The sequence below is a fragment of the Stegostoma tigrinum genome, chromosome 28 (genome assembly GCF_030684315.1).
Source record: "Stegostoma tigrinum isolate sSteTig4 chromosome 28, sSteTig4.hap1, whole genome shotgun sequence".
Taxonomy (NCBI): Eukaryota; Metazoa; Chordata; class Chondrichthyes; order Orectolobiformes; family Stegostomatidae; genus Stegostoma; species Stegostoma tigrinum.
The window spans coordinates 24,271,736-24,290,047 of record NC_081381.1 but is presented as its reverse complement, the minus strand read 5'-3'; the positions used below and the strand labels follow the sequence as shown (position 1 = coordinate 24,290,047).

The following is an 18,312-nucleotide window of genomic DNA, read 5'->3' as shown; positions in this document are numbered from 1 at the left end:
TAACAAACATACGAATAGATTCTGGATGTGAGTTTGCTCGCTGTGCTGGAAGGTTAGTTTTCAGACGTTTTGTCACCGTTCTAGGTAACACCATCAGTGAGCCTCCGACGAAGCGCTGGTGTTATATCCCACTTTCTATTTATCTGGTTAGATTTCCTTGGGTTGGTGATGTCATTTCCTGTTCTTTTTCTCAGAGGATGGTAGATTGGCTCCAAATCAATGTGTTTGTTGATGGAGTTCAGGTTGGAATGCCATGCTTCTAGGAATTCTCGTGCATGTCTCTGTTTGGCTTGTCCTAGGATGGATGAGTTGTCCCAATCAAAGTGGTGTCCTTCCTCATCTGTATGTAAGGATACAAGTGATAGTGGGTCATGTCGTTTGGTGGCTAGTTGATGCTACCTAGAATGGTGACGAAACATCTGAAAACTAACCTTCCAGCTCAGCGAGCAAACTCACATCCAGAACCTCAACCTGAGCTACAAATCTTCTCAAAACTCGCTAACATATGAATAGAGTTTAAGAGGGAGTGAAGGCAGATGATGTTACAGGAGTGGAATTAGGCAGTTTTAATAATGTCATGAATATGTGGTTAGAAACTCACCAAGATTGCAAATAGACTGGCTTATTCTCAGACTGTTACTGGGAGTGGGGTGAATTCGGTGGTTAAGGACAGAATTTTGAGTGGAGGCTGAAAACAATGGCTTCAGTCTTGCCAATATTTCATCAGAGGACATTTCTGTGCTGGATAAGCAGTCCGACTATTTAGCAGATTGGAATTGAAAAATGTGATTGTGAGGGAGAGCTGGATATTGCCAATGTATGTGCGAAAGCTGACATTGTGCTTTTGGGTGGTGCTACCAAGGAGCAGCATGTGGATAGGAAAGAACCAGAAATCTTCAGGGGACACCAGACATCACAGTGCAAGAGCAGCCATTGCAAATGCTACTCTGGCTACAATAAGATAGGTAAGAATGGAATTTTTTGAGAGCAGTCCCAGCCAGCTGGACGCCAATCAAGTAATATGAAGGAGGAATGTGGTTAACTACATCAAAGATTGCAGACCAGCCAAGAAGAACGTACAGAAAAAGTTAATCTTTCTCGGTCACTTCTTTTTATTATATATTCAATGGATGAGGACGTCGCTGGCCAAGCCAGCATTTATTGCCCATCTCTGATTGCCCAGAGGACAGATAAGAGTCAAACACATCACAGTGGATCTGGAGTAACATGTCGGCCAGACCAAGTTGGCTCTTTCCTTCCTTAAAGGGCGTTAGTGAACCAGACGGGTTTTTCCGACAATTGACAATGGATTCATGGTCATCATTAGACTCTTAATTCCAATTCCAGTTCCACAGGATATTATTTTTGAGTTTGCAAACTTTTTTCAGCACTATGATGGGGCAGAAACTAAATTGGAGAGATGTAAACAGAGATTACAAGGAAAGATGAGTTCTGAAATTGGACGTGACAACATGTATGGGAACTTTTGAGAAGAAAGAAGGTTTGGAGATAGGATTCAGAGATAGTGAAATAACAAGGGTGGATGAACACAGTAGGCCAAGCAGCTTCAGAGGTGCAGGAAAGCTGGCATTTTGGGTCTAGACCCTTCTTCAGAAATTGGAAATAGGATTGTAGTTTGCAAAGATGGTAGTTTGCAAGGATGGAAGAAGTAGGGGTGATTTTTTTGAGGAGAGTGGTGATGGAGGATACCTAACACCTGGAGAGAGCAAGAACATTTCCATTATCAGCTAACACAGGAAGAGAGGTTTGGGCATGGCAGGGTGGTGTGGGGAGGGCTCAGCATTTTAGTGAAGTAGAATTGAGGGAAGGCGAGATGGATTTCGCAGAAAAAATCAGTTCTCAGAGGACAAGAGAGAAGATAGTAAACTAGAAAAATATGTAATAAAAGTTTAATCACGTAGACTGTTTAAGGTGTCTTCAAAAAGGTCATGAGATGCAAAAATAACTTGTGTTTTTCTTTATTTTCACATTAGACTTTATTGAGCCAGAAACATTTTTACATCAATTTGACAACTCCATTATAACTGCTAGCATTTATTCCAGATTTTGTTAATGACTTGAATTCAAATTCTCAAAATTCTATGATAAACTGTAATCTCACATCCAAGTCTCTGCATTACTAGCCAAGGTCAAAATGCTGGAAGTCGTTCCCAAATGACATTGAACTGCAGCAGTTCAAGAAGACTGATCACCACCACCTTCTCAAGGACAACTAGGAATATGCAATAAATGTTGGTCCAGCCAGTGGCATCCACATCCTGTGAGTGAATGAAAGAAAGCTCAGTAATATATCCATGGTGATACCATACCCCAAAGGGAACCCAGTAGTTATTTTACTCACTAGCAAACCAGAGTCTTGGATTTCTTGAGAGGTGGTCTGACTAAACCAATGTATTCTGGTATTTCACTATGACAAACATTACTTGCTCTTGTTTTGCCAGACAACCAGTTCAGGATGTCCATCTTGGAACGCCTGGAACAGATGGAGAGGCGAATGGCGGAGATGGGATCTCACCAGCACCACCAACAGACTGGAGGGGGAGGATTAGGAGGAGGAAACGGAGGAGGGGGTGGCAACAGCCAGGCACAGGTATGACACATTGTGAAATCTTTATGAGCCAAAACCAATGGATCTTTGTTCAGGCAACCTTGGCTGCCCATACATTTCATTTGCAAGAAGATGTGCATAAAATGAGAAGAGGTGACTAAGGGAATTCCTAATAGTGTATGTAAGATACCATGTGCTATTAGAAAAACAATATGGTTTGAGATTTACAGGAAGAAGAAAGAACGTGCATTTATGTCATCTTTCATAATCTCAGGATGTCTGAAAGTGCTTTACAGTGTATCAGGTGCTTTGTATGCTGTTATGATACATGAAATGCAGCAGAAACTTGAGCACAGCAAGCTCCCACATGCCACCACTAAATATTGACCAGACAGATGTTAGTTGATGATAAATATTGGTCATGAATCATTGAGTACCCTATAGTTCTTTGTAATTGTTCCATCAATCATTTTCATTTGTCTGAGAGCACAGACTTCTTATTTTAATATTTTCTTTGAACAATAGTACCTCTGACACTGTCATCTCCTCAGTACACCACTGAAACGTCGACATAGAGCTGATGGATGAAAAGGACGTGTTGCAAGTTAGAACATGGACATGGCTCATGGGCTCAAGTTTACAAAGGGTGAAAAGTGGGAGGACAACCAAGTCTGGTGGTAATGGTGAGATTTCAGAGCAGAGAAACCAAGCAAGATGAGAATTATATAATGTTGCAGAAGTAGCGTAGGTGGGCGTTTGTGATGCAGGAGGTGTCTTATCAGAAGCTCATCTCAGGGGTAAAGTATGACACAAGAGTTTTGACAGAATGGCCTCTCTCTGCCCTGTGAAATTAAAGTTACTGCATGAATATCATGTTGTCCCCTTGAGCCTAGCATAGTGTCATGTAAGTCTCAGTATGTGTCCCTCGCCCCATTTGCAGTGTGCATCCAGGGTGGCCAGCTGCTCCTTTGAGAACCGCGTGGTGCTGGTGTGTGAGAAGATGATGAGTCGCGCCTGCTGGGTCAAATCCAAACACCTCATCCATTCCAAGACTTTCCGAGGAATGACTCTCCTGCACCTGGCAGCTGCCCAGGGTTATGCCACACTGATCCAGACGCTCATCAAATGGCGGTAAGCAATGACCAGGCTCCAGTGATCCACTTGAGTGAGGTAAGGGGCACATGTGCTTCCATTATAAACAAGGGAAGGAGTGATTTAAAAAAAAGCAAGCAGATAAAGTATGATCCAGTGTTGTACCAATTCAAGGAGTATAGTAAATAGGATTGGTGGGTCACGGGGTTAGATTACCATTTTGGAATGATGTGTGGCAATGACAATGTTCCAGCTCAAGGAAACATAGGACAAGGTGCAAATATTCCAGGATTCCATATGTTCAGAATAGATAGAAAAGGAAGATGCGTGATAAAATTAGTCGAAAGCATTGCAATGCTGTAGAAAGAGAGTGACCGAAAGACTTTGAGGACAGATGTGATTTTGTAGGGTTAAGGAACAAAGAAAGTGCAATCTCAATGGAATCTATAAGCCACCAACTAGTGGGAAATATATAGAGGATCAAATCTGCAAGTAAATCATAGAGAGGGGCAAAAAGCTACAAGCCTTCCTGACTGCGTTCTGTACAATTTTCTGCAGCAGTAGGCACTGGTAGACCTGGTTCTTGGCTACGAGGTGAGCCAAATAGATCCTGTGTCTGTGGGGGAACATATGGATAGTGATCATTGTATCAGAGTGACAAAGGAAAGGAAACTGAACAGTCATGAGTAGGGATGATTAACTGTGGGGGAGGCTGATTCCATGCGGCAAGAATGCAGCTGAGCAGGAAAGACTGGTGTCAAAGGTTTGTGGGAAAATCTATAGCTGAACAATGGACTAATTTCAAAGAAAAGATGGATTGGACTCAGTGAAGACATATTCTTTTAAAAGAGAATCGTAGAGCAAACAAAGTCAGAGCTTCCTAGACAAAAAAAGAGACAGAAGTTATGATGAAGAGAACAACTGTACCTATGACAAGTGCTGTGTACAAAATACAGTTGAAAACCAAGTTGACTATGGAAGTTTCAGAACGGAGGTGAAAAAGCAAATAAGCGAAACAAAGACGGATTATGAAAACAGACTGACAGCTAATGTAAAGGGAGTCCTAAAACCTTACATAGGCACAAAAATGGTAAAAGTGATTTTACTGGAGTCTGGAATGCATTGCCTGGTAATGCGGCGGAGGCACGTTGACTCTTTGAATAGAATCAGTGTGCAGAATTATGGGGAAAAGACAGGAGAATGGCATTAAGTCATAATGCACAGTCAGAGAATTTAGCAGACATGATGGGTGGAATGGCCTATTGCAATGTAACAATTCTATGATTCTGCGGTGGCTGTTTTATTTTAACTCCATGGGCGGCAACTTGAGGGTTTGGCTTCAGAGTACAATCATAGCCAATTTTTTTTAAAGAGGGATATTATTGCACCATAGTTTGGGTGGCACGGTGGCTCAGTGGTTAGCACTACTGCCTCACAGTGCCAGCAACCCAGGGTTTGATTCCACCCTTGAGCAACTGTCTGTGCCAAGCTTGCACATTCTCCCCGTGTCTGCGTGGGTTTCCTCCGGGTGCTCCGGTTTCCTCCCACAATCCAAAGATGTGCAGGCTGAGTGGATTGGCCATGCTAAATTGCCTGTAGTGTTCAGGGATATGTAGATTTGGGGGATAGGTCTGGGTGGGATGCTCTGTATGTTGGTGTGACTTGTTGGGCTGAAGGGCCTGTTTCCACTGTCAGGGATTCTATGATCCTATGATAGTCAAGTATATTTGGCTTCCACTTGATAAATTCCACCATCCTGGTTGTATGACTGAAATCAGGAAATTTGCAAAATGGTGATCATACCGACAGATTATCACTCATTGATTGTTGGTGTACTCAGGTCTCCATGTACAGGCATAATTGAAGCATTTAGGCAGGGGGGAGTTGAATGCAGAATGTTTGGAGTATTTTTGGTGAAGATATTCCATCCTTTTGAGTCCAAGGGAAGGAAAGCTGGGGACCTGTTTAGCCACAGTGAAGATGAAGGGCATACGGTGATGTAAAGCTCAGAAAAGCAAAGATTATTGTTGCATTGAATAGAGAAGCAGAGAATTGACAGAGAGAGAAAGAGAGAGAGAAAGAGATGGGAGATTAGAGGTGAGAGAGAGGAGTTACCCATCTGGCAATTGGTTTATTTCAGGTCCTTCTTTATTAGAGAAGTCTGGGATGAGTATTTTAGAAAGAAATGCTTTACAAACCCTCACTAATAAACTGCCAATAAGTTGGCTCACAATGGGAAACTGCTCTGTTAACAATTTCTGTCTGTATTTTCACAGTGCAAAACATGCAGATAGCATTGATCTGGAACTGGAGGTAGATCCATTAAATGTTGATCATTTCTCCTGCACACCCCTGGTAAGTGACATTTCTGTTCAGAAAGTATGTGGCAGAGTGTTTTATGGACTCTGTGGAGATGCTTACTCCCTATTGACTATGCATTTGAGAAGAGCACAATTGAATTTGCACTGTTGCTGCTCTTCATTAGCTTCCAAGCCAAGAAGTGTCAAGTTTAAAATTCTCATCCTTATGTTCAAATTCACCCATGTCCTCTCCTTTCCCTGTTTCAATAACCTCCTCCACTTTAGGATGTCTGCACTCCTCCAGTCATGGCTTCTTGTTCATTCCTGATTTCCTTCACCCTCACCATTAATGATCATCTGTTCACTCATCTTAGTTCTAAATTCTGCCTCTCTTTCCTAATTTATGACTCTCCTTTAAATGACTCTCCTTTAAACCTATCTCATTGACCAAGCACCTGTCCTAATATCTTATTATGTGGTTCAGTGTCAAATTTCATCCAATATCATTCCTATGAAGTGCCATGAAATGTTTTATCATATTAAAAATGCCATATAAATGCAAGGTAATGTTGGTTCCCTTGTCCCTAAGGCTCCGGTACTGGAAATGCAGAATTTGTGTAGCTGCTGTCTATGAGCTGCATGTAAAATTGTCAGGCAACACTAAAAATCAAACTTGGCAGTTGCTGATATCAACAAGTCCTGCAGATTTATATTTTCATTCTGCCCTGAGATGTGGGTATCACTGGCAAGGCTAACATTCATTGCCTGTCCCTAACATCCCTTAAAGTGGGTAACTTGCAAGGCCGTTTCAGAGCATAGTTTAGTCTACAATTTAGAGTCACGTGTAGGCCAGACCTTGTAACATTGGTGGATTTCCTTCCATTAAGAAAACCAATGGTAGTTTAATGGCACTATAACCAAGAGTAGCTTTGATTTCCAGATTTTTAAATTAATCTTTATTAATTTATTTAGCTAATTTTCTATTAATTATCGAATTCAAATTTTATCAGCTGTTAAGGTTGAATTTGAACCCATGCTCTTAGTTTATTAGCCTGGGCCTCAACTAGTTCAGTGACAATACCATTATGTCATCACCTCGGCAAATGGATAGCTGACTGTATGTTAAGGAAATGGAAGCAGGAAAAATTCACGTACTATGTGAAAGCAGCTAATGTCTCCACATTGTGTTGCATTAGAGCTCATTAAAGACAGAAAAAACTTGCATTCATAGCAATTGTTTCCATGACCCCTGAGAAGGAAAGTACCAGCTTGTCAACACAGGAGATAGTTGCTGCTGCAAGTAAGAGCTAATTCTAATTTTTACTGTTGGTTAATCTCTTTGCAAGGAAGGACCTGAACTGATGAAATGATTGGTCTTTTATTTTTAACCAGATGTGGGCTTGTGCACTGGGGCACACTGAAGCAGCTGTCGTTCTGTACAAGTGGGACCACCGAGCTCTCTCCATCCCTGATTCACTAGGTCGTTTGCCCCTGACAATCGCCCGCTCAAGAGGGCATGTGAAACTAGCCGAGTATCTGGAAGATTTACAGAGGGAAGATGAATCACAGCTCCCCAGCCTTCCCCAAACACCTGGAGTGGTTTGCTCTCCCACTGCGAAGTCAGGAAATGATGGCTGGATTGGACAGTGGAACAGTGGCAGTAATAGCAATCAGGAATCCCAGAAGAATGTCAGCACATCTCCTACCACAGGTGCACTTTATTCATTTTGACATTTATTTAGCAATCATCTGTGGCCCTCTTGTCTTTTTTTAATCATAGGGAATTTTGTACAAGTTTAAGTCATGGCATTGTACCAGGGAAAGGAGCAATTCTATTTTAAGAATCCAGCATCAGAACCAATACTCCCAGGTGCTATCAATAAAAATCAGGCAAAGACCACATCCCTTTCCATTATGTCTCCTGAAACATGCCCAGAGAAAGGTCAGCATACATCAGACACAGAGTAAGTTTCCTCCTCACTCTCCCATCAAACACACATAGTACAGTTCGGTAACAGAGCAAAAATTCCTCTTTTCTGCTTCAATGACGTGTCTCAATCTCTGAAGGTATTCTTTACCTGCTAATGTGACATATTTCCTTTCCAAACATCAGTCATCTCATAATATTTCTGAGTAATATGAGTTTTTTTTTGCCTGTTGTCCAATGTCCATCAGGAACAAGATCAAGTTGCAATTTCACTTTGAGTAGAATCTTTGCAACCGTTACAGAGAAGAGTAAAGGTCCATCTTCTCAGCCTAAGTTAGATTGAAACCTCAAATTTGAGGATATGAATATTTTCTCTGTTGTCTTTGGGTTAGCACTGTTCTGTGTCTGAGGGAGTAGACTCGAAATTGTTCTGTTTCTTCTTTCCTCGAGGAGTTTCCTCCTTTTCTGTTCCCCTTGGAGGTGTGAGAAATCTCCATGTGGCTCGCTTCAAGAAAACTTAAGTTAAGGTCTTTGATTAAGAATATTCCCCAATCTGCCAACCAGCCAATAAAGCACACAGACTAGAAAGACACCACAGTTAGTCCTGTGGTAGATTAACTGAACCTCAACTCAGGATAACAGTCATGTGAACATCAACTGACGTGCCCCAGTGAATATTCTGTTGCATAGTAGGGAATGAGATACATGATTAAAGGTCACCTGTGTGAGCAAAGGAGGTTATCAGAGCCTTTGATCCATATGCTGGCAATCAATTAACATCTCAATCTTATAGAACTAATAGTGTGAAGTAATCAGATTTGACCTCTGAGTTGCCAGACTTGCGTCAAAACCTCAAGGTTACCAAACACCCATCAGAGGCATTTGTGAGGCAACCACCTTGGAAAACTATATCTGCTTTGGGTTAGGGTCAGCCATCAATGATGAGACAGACTTGAGAAACTGGTTGGCCTGCTCTTGTTAGCCTGTCCATTTGGGTCCAATGGTCAAAGTGTCCAATATCAGTCCATTTGATATTCTTTTACATCATAGCATGGATTTTCGATCAATTCGTAATTTTCAATTTTTGATTCATATCCGATGGGTCAGAAATGTAGCCATAACAACAGTCACGGCTATTAATCTAATTATCTTGGATACACTTAATGACAAGTTGTTGGAAGTGGATTCAGTAATAACTTGGAAAAGGGAATCGGATAAATACATAAAAGGTAAATATTTCATATAGTATTGCTGCCTGACAGCGCCATGATCCAGGTTCGATTCCACCTTTGGGTGACTGTGTGTAGTTTGCACATTCTCCTTGTGTCTGTGTGGATTTCCTGCTGGGTGCTGTGGTTTCCTCCCACAGTTCAAACGTGTGGGTTAGGGGATTGGCTATGTTAAATTGCCCGTAGCGTCCACGGATGTGCAGGCTGGGTAGATTTGCCATGGGAGATATAGGGTTACAGGGATACAGAATGGGAGTGGATCTGAGTGGCATGCTCTTTAGACTGCTTTCAGACTGCAGGGTTTCTATGATTCTATAATTCATGACGTATGAGGAAAGAACAGGGAGCTAGGATTAATTAGACAGCTCTTTCATGATAGATTGAATGGCCTTAATCTGTGCTGCTTGCTTTCGTAATTTAATGTGAGGCACTTTTGAGATAAGTCTCTAAAAGATATGGTATGAGGTAAATAAATACAAGACTATTTCTTCTATCAGATCTGAGGCGGCCGAGATCGGAATCCTTGCAATGCCACAGCAATGACAGCCAAAGGGACCTCCCAGCTTCCAAGAAACACAAGCTAAATACAGAACATTTCCAATCCAGGCAAGACAAATCATCTACCCCACCACTGAATCTGGAGCAGAAGATCACAGCTAAACTGAGCTCCAGCCCACGGCAAACATCTCCCGATGCAATTGATTCCAAGAAAGAGAGGAATAGTCCCAGGGAATCTTCCCAGCATACCTCAGAATTCCCTTTGCTCCTCACCACAGGATGCAGGAATGTTGGAAACCAGACCAGTCCAAAGTGGAGCCAGAAGGAGATTTATGTCAGTGTGGCAGCACAGACTACAACGGGTCAGCCTGTGGTGATAAGAAAGGTTGCGGGTCTCAGCGCTGGGTCCATTGCACACAGGATACAGCAGAAGCAAGACATCAGTGTTCTAATGTTATCAGAAAGGGAAATGGTGGATGCAGAACTGCTGTCATACAAGGAGAATGAGGAATGTTTCCAACATATGGATGATTTGCAGGTATGAAATGCAGAATAAGGAACCTTCAATTGCCATCGATAAGAAATATTTAGCTGACTTAATGTTTATTTTTCTTGCCTGTGTCAAGCCCAAGTGCTCCCTATTGTTATGGTTTACAGGGGTTCTCAACAGAGCCATTCTTCAGCAAATTGGGCTCAAACCAGGAGGGGCTTCAGTTTCTTAAGTTGGTCTGTGTCGAATTGATTGAGTTTGGCTGGCCCAGTTATTGTTGGAGTGTTAATGCTGGCCTGGATGGCTAAGCCTTAGAGAGAATTACTTGCAGTCAGCCTTTCAATTCCTGTTCCTCGCCCATCTACAGCTGTTGGAAAGTGTACGTGTGCATGGGTGACAGAATCAAACAATGTAGTGAGCTATCCTCCATGTTGGATAATCTTATTATCTTGGCCAACATGTCAATAATGGCTGTTCGACCAAGTAAGGTCACTGGCAAAGTCATGTGAGCCAGAACTCTCAGGAAAAAGGTGGAGGTTAAGGGTTACTATGTTGTTCTGTGGTGTACATACAACAGGATTTGTTTGTGACTGTTTTTTTATGGTTTACAAGAGGTCTTGGGATACAGGCTATCATAAAATATAGCATTGAACATTCATTTTTGTTAGCCACGTTTTCAAAAGAATGTTCTAAAAGATTTTTCAACAATTGAGTTGCTAATGTCAGGGTCTTTTCCTTATTGTAATTCTAATATCTTAAATTAGCACTTTAGGGGCACAGTGTTAAGAGAACAACGGAAAATATAATTAATATTCTTTTGCTTCCTCAGGCTAATATGATGTCTCTGGCTGAACAGATCATTGAAGCTACCCCAGACCGGATCAAACGAGAGAATTTCATCCCTATGGAATTTCCATTGTCTGAGCAAGGGGATATACCCAGTGTGAACACCACCTTGAGCTGGTTGGCCAGTTACCTGGCAGATGTGGACCATTTGCCCAGCTTATCTCAGCTTCGGTCAGTAGCATGGCTGTGATGAAAAATGTATAATTTGTATACACATATATTAATATCATCTTTAGAGTTTGATTCCAAAATAGTGGTACGTGTGTGCAAATCTTTTTTCTGAAGGGTGTTTTCTTAAAACTAAGATTAATATTTCCAGAACAATGACCTAGTGCAGAATGTGACTGAGAGCAGATAACAGCAACCCCTGGAGCCTTAATGGAAAATGGGTGGTTTATGACAGATAGAGTAAAAATTGAAGACCACTAGCTTGTTTTCAGGTCAGAATAATCAAGGATTGAGAAAACCCAGGGACTGAAAGTTTTTAAAACAATTGGAACGCTATCTGCCAGAAGCAAGTTTATTTCCTTCTAAGAAAGGAGTTTCCACAGTGGTTTAGGGAATGATTTACCTCAGTAGAAGTTTAGTTTGTGGAGCTTGCAGATGGAAGAGTTTGGTTAGAAACTCTAAGTTCTCAGGTTTGTGGGTATTTGTGTAAGAAGACTCCATAGTTCACAAGAAAGAACTGCGAAGAATTAGTTAAGAACTTAAGATTTGATATAATTGGGTAATTTCTATGAACTTGAATTTCTGAAAATGTGTGGTGTAAAACTTTGGTTGTATGTTTTAAGATTTTTGTAATCTTGCACCAGGACAGCTTGTTTTTTATTTATCTTTTATGTAATATAATTCTCCTCTATTGTCAAAAATACTTGGCAACTTTGTGCGACTATGTTTCAGTGACTGCCTCACACATTAACTAAAATTTGAAAAAAGATGCAATCTATCAAGCCAGATTTTATTTTAGAATTGGCATGATCAGTAGTACCATTAGCTGGTATCATAACGACACGGAGTCATCTGTTATTATCAATGAACTTGCATAAAAGTTCACATCTATTTTGCTGATCACCAATTTTTTAAAATGTAGGGAAGAGACAGGAGATGTTTCAAGAGGCAAAAATAAGGAGATGATTCAAGAGGAAAAGAAGTCAAAGGGAGATGAGCTGAGGCACACGTATTTGAAATCCTGGGACAAAATAAGTTAAGAGTTAGAGACAAAACGATTATGAGGATTGATTGCCATACAGTGAACACGTGGAAAGAGGAATAATGAGTGGAAAATTGGACTTGGAAGTTAGATGGAACAAGAAAAGAAGATTGAGACCATGGAATAGGTAGCACCAGCCAGTTTCCAGTTCCAGGTTTGATCCTGTGTAACATCCCAAAAATTCAAGCTAGTCAGAGGGGGAGGCAGGAGGGCAGAGGTGATAATGGTAGAAATCACCAAGGAGAAAGTGCTAGAAAAACTGAAAGTGGATAAATCGCCTGAACCAGATAGATTACACCCCAAAGTTCTAAAGGAGATAGCTGAATAGAAAGTGGAGGCATTAGTGATGATCTTTCAGGAATCATTGGAGTCAGGGATCACCTCAGAGGACTGGAAAATTGCTAACCATTTAAGAAGACAGTGAGGCAAAAGATGGGAAATTACAGGCCGATCAGCCTGACTTAGGTCTTCGTAAGATTTTGGAGTCCATTGTGAAGAATGGTATTTCTGAGTACTTGGAAGAGCATGGTAAAATAGGACAAAGTCAGCATGGTTTTCTCAAGAGTATATCATCCATGACAAATCTGTTAGAATTCTTTGAGGAGGTATGAGCAGATTAGACCAAGGAGAGCTAATGGATGTTATCTACTTGGACTTCCAGAAGGCCTTTGACAAGGTGTAGCACAGGAGGCTACTGAGTAAGATAACGGCCCATGGTGTTAGAGGCAAGATAGTATGGATAGAAGATTGGCTGTCTGGCAGAAAGCAGAGAGTAGGGATAAAGGGGTGCTTCTCAAGATGGCAGCATGTGACTAGTGGAGTTCCACAACAGTCAGTGTTGGGATCACAACATTTCACTTTATTCATTAATGATCTAGATGAAGGAACTGACGGCATTCTGGCTACTTTTGCAGATGAACTGATTTCTTTTTGAAACCATGCTGCTGTCAGTTGATATGAAAACCAGTCAATAAGAGATGGATTTATTGTTCACTCACTGTATTGCTCATCATCTTTACCCCTGCTTTGATTTTCCAGGTCTTTGTACAGCGAGCCCCTGACTCCTCCATCTAATGCAAGCCAAAGCCCGGCCTCGTCACCAATCAGCGAGGTTAATTTTGAGAAACCCACTCTCCCTTCAGCAGCTGATTGGTCTGAGTTCCTGAGTGCGTCAACCAGTAAAAAAATGGAGAATGAATTTGCCCAGCTGACCTTGTCAGACCATGAACAGAGAGAGCTGTATGAGGCTGCCAAGTTGGTGCAAACCGCCTTCCGGAAATACAAGGTTAGAGGCGCTGTCCTCACATAGGATCAGCATGTGAGTTGCAGCGTACAACCTTGTCACGTGTTTGTGTGTCAACTTGTGTCAGCTATGGCTCAGTAGGTAGCGTCCTTGCCTCTGAGTCAGTAGGTCACAGGTTCAAGTCCCGTTGCAGGTACTTGAGCACCAAAGTACCCAACATGGCCATTGCCAGTATTGAGAGGATGCTGTACTATTGGTGACGCTGTCTTTCTTATGACATGTTCAACCAAAACCCTGCTCGCTTTCCTAGGTGGACATAACAGATCCTTTGGTACTATTTTTAAGAAGAACAAGGTAGTTTTCCCTGGTATTCCAAGCCAATATTTGTACCTCAACCAAAATTGATTATCTAGCTATTATCACACTGCAGTTTGTGGGATGTTGCTGTACACAAGTTGGCTGCTGCATTTTTAGCATTATAACAGTAATTTCTGGATTTCAAGAACTCAAAGGCAACATTATTGCAGCATCACCACCTCTAGGGCTGAGATCTGGAACATCGGCCATGTGTGCTGCTTATACTCACTGACTAGTGACCTGCTCTGATAAATATTTGTGTATTGACACTGACAGAGGTACTGAAGTTGGCTAATTTGTGATACCGTCCATGCTTAAATTAGAGGGGAAACATGAAGAATGGAGGCAGGACAGGTAGCAAGAAGGTCTCTGTGGAACCCATTTAAGGAAAAGAAAGGGAAACGTTGTTAAAAATATAAATAACAGGTACTGATATATAAAAATGTCACAAGGGTGGGTAACCAGAGTTAAGGTGATTGGCAAAAAGCAACATTTTTATAATTTGGAGCACACTGCCTAAAAGAGAACTGGAAGCAGATTCAATAATAACCTTTCAAAGAGAATTTGATAAAGAATAGAAGGGAAAAATATAAAGGGGAAAGAGTAGGGAGGGGTGAATTAAATTGAATAACACTACCAGCAAGCATAGATGGGCTGAAAGGTCTCCTATTCTGTATTAGTCTATGACTGTTTGAACAAAAATGCAGAGTCCCAGTCGTAAGTATCATTTTTTCCATTTTTTAGGGTCGTCCTTTCAGGGAACAACAAGAAATGGCTGCTGCTGTCATCCAGCGCTGCTACAGAAAATATAAACAGGTAAAAGTCAAACGTTACACGTCGCATGTTGTGGTTGGGGCACCCACAGAGCAGCATGATTAGCCCACCCATCTGATCTCAGTTAGCTGATCTCAGGCTACTGCACTGGTACTTAATGCCACTGAGTAAATGGCAGAGGAAGAATTAGAGAGGTTTCTCCCCCACAAGCTTCCTGAGTGTAGGATTGAACATAGTCATAATGCCCTCATGCTCCTCATCACATACCCAGTCAGGTGGAGCTGATGGTGTGTCATTGTTGTCTGTGTGTGGCAAAGAAGTAATTCCCTCATGACCATGGGTTAATGGTGACCAATTTTACTGTGTGTGTGTGTGTTGGGTGGGGTGGGGGGGAATGGGGGGGCAGCTGAGAAATCTGCCAAAAGAAATAAGGTTGCCGCGAGCCACGTGTTGTGTGGTGACTTTCCACAGTGTCTGGTTCTACACAGTCACTCAGGTGATTCACATTAATCTTTTGTTTTGCGTTATAGGAAATTTGGTTAGACTTCAATTTGTAGGCTTTTTTTGAGATAAGAAAAAAAATTTTGTAAAACTTTTATGGCAAGTAGAATCAGGCAGTAACAGTGCTGGCTGACCTCAAGTTTGGGACTACAGAGCCAACAGAATGTGAGTGAGGAAAGAATGAGGGAGGAACAAGAAATTCTACACATAACAGGTGCTTGGAGAGAAGGAGTTAGTGTCGTAGACAGTGCAGCATGTCTCAGTTTTATTATAATGAAGATGTTGGAAGGCAGTAGCATGTGTGGGATGGTTTGTGTGCTGTTTTGGAATGGATAGGGCTGAAAGAAAGAACATTTTCAACACAGAAAGGTGGGTAGCTTGAAGTGTTTTTAATTTTTCTTCATGGGAGACTAAAAGGTGTGACGAGGATGCTCAGGAGTCATGCAAATTCCTGCATCACAAAAAGAGAGTCCCGACTTGGTCACCCATCTGGCCCTCAGTAATTACTTGCACCATGACAGGGATTTACTGTCACACTTCACTGAACACACCACATATCATCTGTTTAAGATAATAAAATGTGGGGCTGGATGAACACAGCAGGCCAAGCAGCATCTCAGGAGCACAAAAGCTGACGTTTCGGGCCTAGACCCTTCATCAGAGAGGGGGATGGGGAGAGGGAACTGGAATAAATAGGGAGAGAGAGGGAGGCGGACCGAAGATGGAGAGTGAAGAAGATAGGTGGAGAGGGTGTAGGTGGGGAGGTAGGGAGGGGATAGGTCAGTCCAGGGAAGACGGACAGGTCAAGGAGGTGGGATGAGGTTAGTAGGTAGCTGGGGGTGCGGCTTGGGGTGGGAGGAAGGGATGGGTGAGAGGAAGAACCGGTTAGGGAGGCAGAGACAGGTTGGACTGGTTTTGGGATGCAGTGGGTGGGGGGGAAGAGCTGGGCTGGTTGTGTGGTGCAGTGGGGGGAGGGGATGAACTGGGCTGGTTTAGGGATGCAGTGGGGGAAGGGGAGATTTTGAAACTGGTGAAGTCCACATTGATACCATATGGCTGCAGGGTTCCCAGGCGGAATATAAGTTGCTGTTCCTGCAACCTTCGGGTGGCATCATTGTGGCAGTGCAGGAGGCCCATGATGGATATGTCATCAAGAGAATGGGAGGGGGAGTGGAAATGGTTTGCGACTGGGAGGTGCAGTTGTTTGTTACGAACTGAGCGGAGGTGTTCTGCAAAGCGGTCCCCAAGCCTCCGCTTGGTTTCCCCAATGTAGAGGAAGCCGCACCGGGTACAGTGGATGCAGTATACCACATTGGCAGATGTGCAGGTGAACCTCTGCTTAATGTGGAATGTCATCTTGGGGCCTGGGATGGGGGTGAGGGAGGAGGTGTGGGGACAAGTGTAGCATTTCCTGCGGTTGCAGGGGAAGGTGCCGGGTATGGTGGGGTTGGAGGGCAGTGTGGAGCGAACAAGGGAGTCACGGAGAGAGTGGTCTCTCCGGAAAGCAGACAGGGGAGGGGATGGAAAAATGTCTTGGGTGGTGGGGTCGGATTGTAAATGGCGGAAGTGTCGGAGGATAATGCGTTGTATCCGGAGGTTGGTAGGGTGGTGTGTGAGAATGAGGGGGATCCTCTTGGGGCGGTTGTGGCGGGGGCGGGGTGTGAGGGATGTGTCGCGGGAGATGCGGGAGACGCGGTCAAGGGCGTTCTCAATCACAGTGGGGGGAAAGTTGCGGTCCTTAAAGAACTTGGACATCTGGGATGTGCGGGAGTGGAATGTCTTATCGTGGGAGCAGATGCGGCGGAGGCGGAGGAATTGGGAATAGGGGATGGAATTTTTGCAGGAGGGTGGGTGGGAGGAGGTGTATTCTAGGTAGCTGTGGGAGTCGGTGGGCTTGAAATGGACATCAGTTACAAGCTGGTTGCCTGAGATGGAGACTGAGAGGTCCAGGAAGGTGAGGGATGTGCTGGAGATGGCCCAGGTGAACTGAAGGTTGGGGTGGAAGGTGTTGGTGAAGTGGATGAACTGTTCGAGCTCCTGTCATCTGTTTACCAGCTCTGCATTGATGAGCATGTGTAGAAACCTAGCTCCAAGTGAGTACCGATTCTAGACTGACAGCAAGCACTTCCTGTTATTCCCAGTGCAGTTGGAGACTCTCAGGCAGGTGCACAGGTGACAAGATCTGCACTACACCAGTCCAGCAGGAACAGACTATTGTCCTAATGCCATCAGGGAGGGTATTAGAGAAGTCCTTTAATTAAAAATCATTTAAATGATGGTTACTGATGATACTGAAATTTAATACAAATATAGAAAATTCTGTAAACACTCAGATGTGGCAGCATCAGAGGGGAAAGAAATAGAGTTGAAAATTCAGCTCAGGGACCTTTTGTACTGAACACAGATGATCCTCTGAAATAAGTTTTGAATTTTCAGCATTTACTTGCTCCACATGGCAGGTGGTACAGTGGCTCAGTGGTTAGCACTGCCGCCTTACAGTGCCAGGGACCCAGGTTTGATTCCAGCCTCAAGCAACTGTGTGTGTGGAGTTTGTGCATTCTCCCCATGTTATGTGGATTTCCTTTAGGTTCTTCAGTTTCCTCCCAGAGTACAAAAATGTGCAGGTTAAGTGAATTGGCCTTGCTAAATTGCCCACAATGTCCAGGAATGTGTAGGCTAGGTGTATTATCCATGGGAAATGCAGGATTACAGGAATAGAGTAAGAGTCTGGGATACTGTTCAGATGGATGATGTGGACCTAATGGGCTGAATGGCCAGTTTCCACTCTGTAGAGATTCTATGATTCTCTGAACGCTCTATGAACAAAACTTTTCTTCATCATGTATTTCCTCTCCTCCAATGTCCCATCAGCCTCTTCTCCTGAAAGGGGGGAATAAATCAGTCATAGATGCAAAGAATGTATTGGGAATGCTGTATAGCAAACAGCCTGTCTAATATACCACATTTCATTGTTTCTCTGTCCAAGCTAAAAGTTCTGCCCATTGTTCCATATGTTCATTCAAGAGACTGTTGTTTAAACATGAGCCCAATGAACATTGAATGGTACAATTTATTGGACCCTCTAAGTTCACCTTTGCAAACGTGGCTTTGAATTCCGATTAATGGGATGTAGCTCACTAGCTATAAGGTGAGATGAGTTGAACAGAATCGGTCCAGCTCCTGTGTGTACAAATTGCCCTCAAACGGTGTAATGTTGTGGGCTGGTGGTGGGAGGGAATCGTCATGAGGTTGGCACTGAGGTATATTGGGACAAAA

The 18,312-nt window shown here is 42.9% G+C and overlaps 1 protein-coding gene across 10 annotated transcripts in view; it reads left to right on the top strand.

The window, feature by feature from the left end:
• Positions 1 to 18,312, top strand: part of camta1a (calmodulin binding transcription activator 1a) — a 1,145,933-nt gene that overhangs the window by 1,085,950 nt on the left and 41,671 nt on the right. For all 10 annotated transcript variants that reach the window (XM_048561404.2, XM_048561406.2, XM_048561403.2 and 7 more), the window contains 8 exons: positions 2,463 to 2,611; positions 3,510 to 3,700; positions 5,938 to 6,016; positions 7,354 to 7,672; positions 9,615 to 10,153; positions 10,935 to 11,122; positions 13,200 to 13,446; positions 14,506 to 14,577. In XM_048561404.2, the coding sequence (XP_048417361.1) occupies positions 2,463 to 2,611; positions 3,510 to 3,700; positions 5,938 to 6,016; positions 7,354 to 7,672; positions 9,615 to 10,153; positions 10,935 to 11,122; positions 13,200 to 13,446; positions 14,506 to 14,577 (1,784 nt within the window). The remainder of the gene's footprint in view (positions 1 to 2,462; positions 2,612 to 3,509; positions 3,701 to 5,937; positions 6,017 to 7,353; positions 7,673 to 9,614; positions 10,154 to 10,934; positions 11,123 to 13,199; positions 13,447 to 14,505; positions 14,578 to 18,312) is intronic.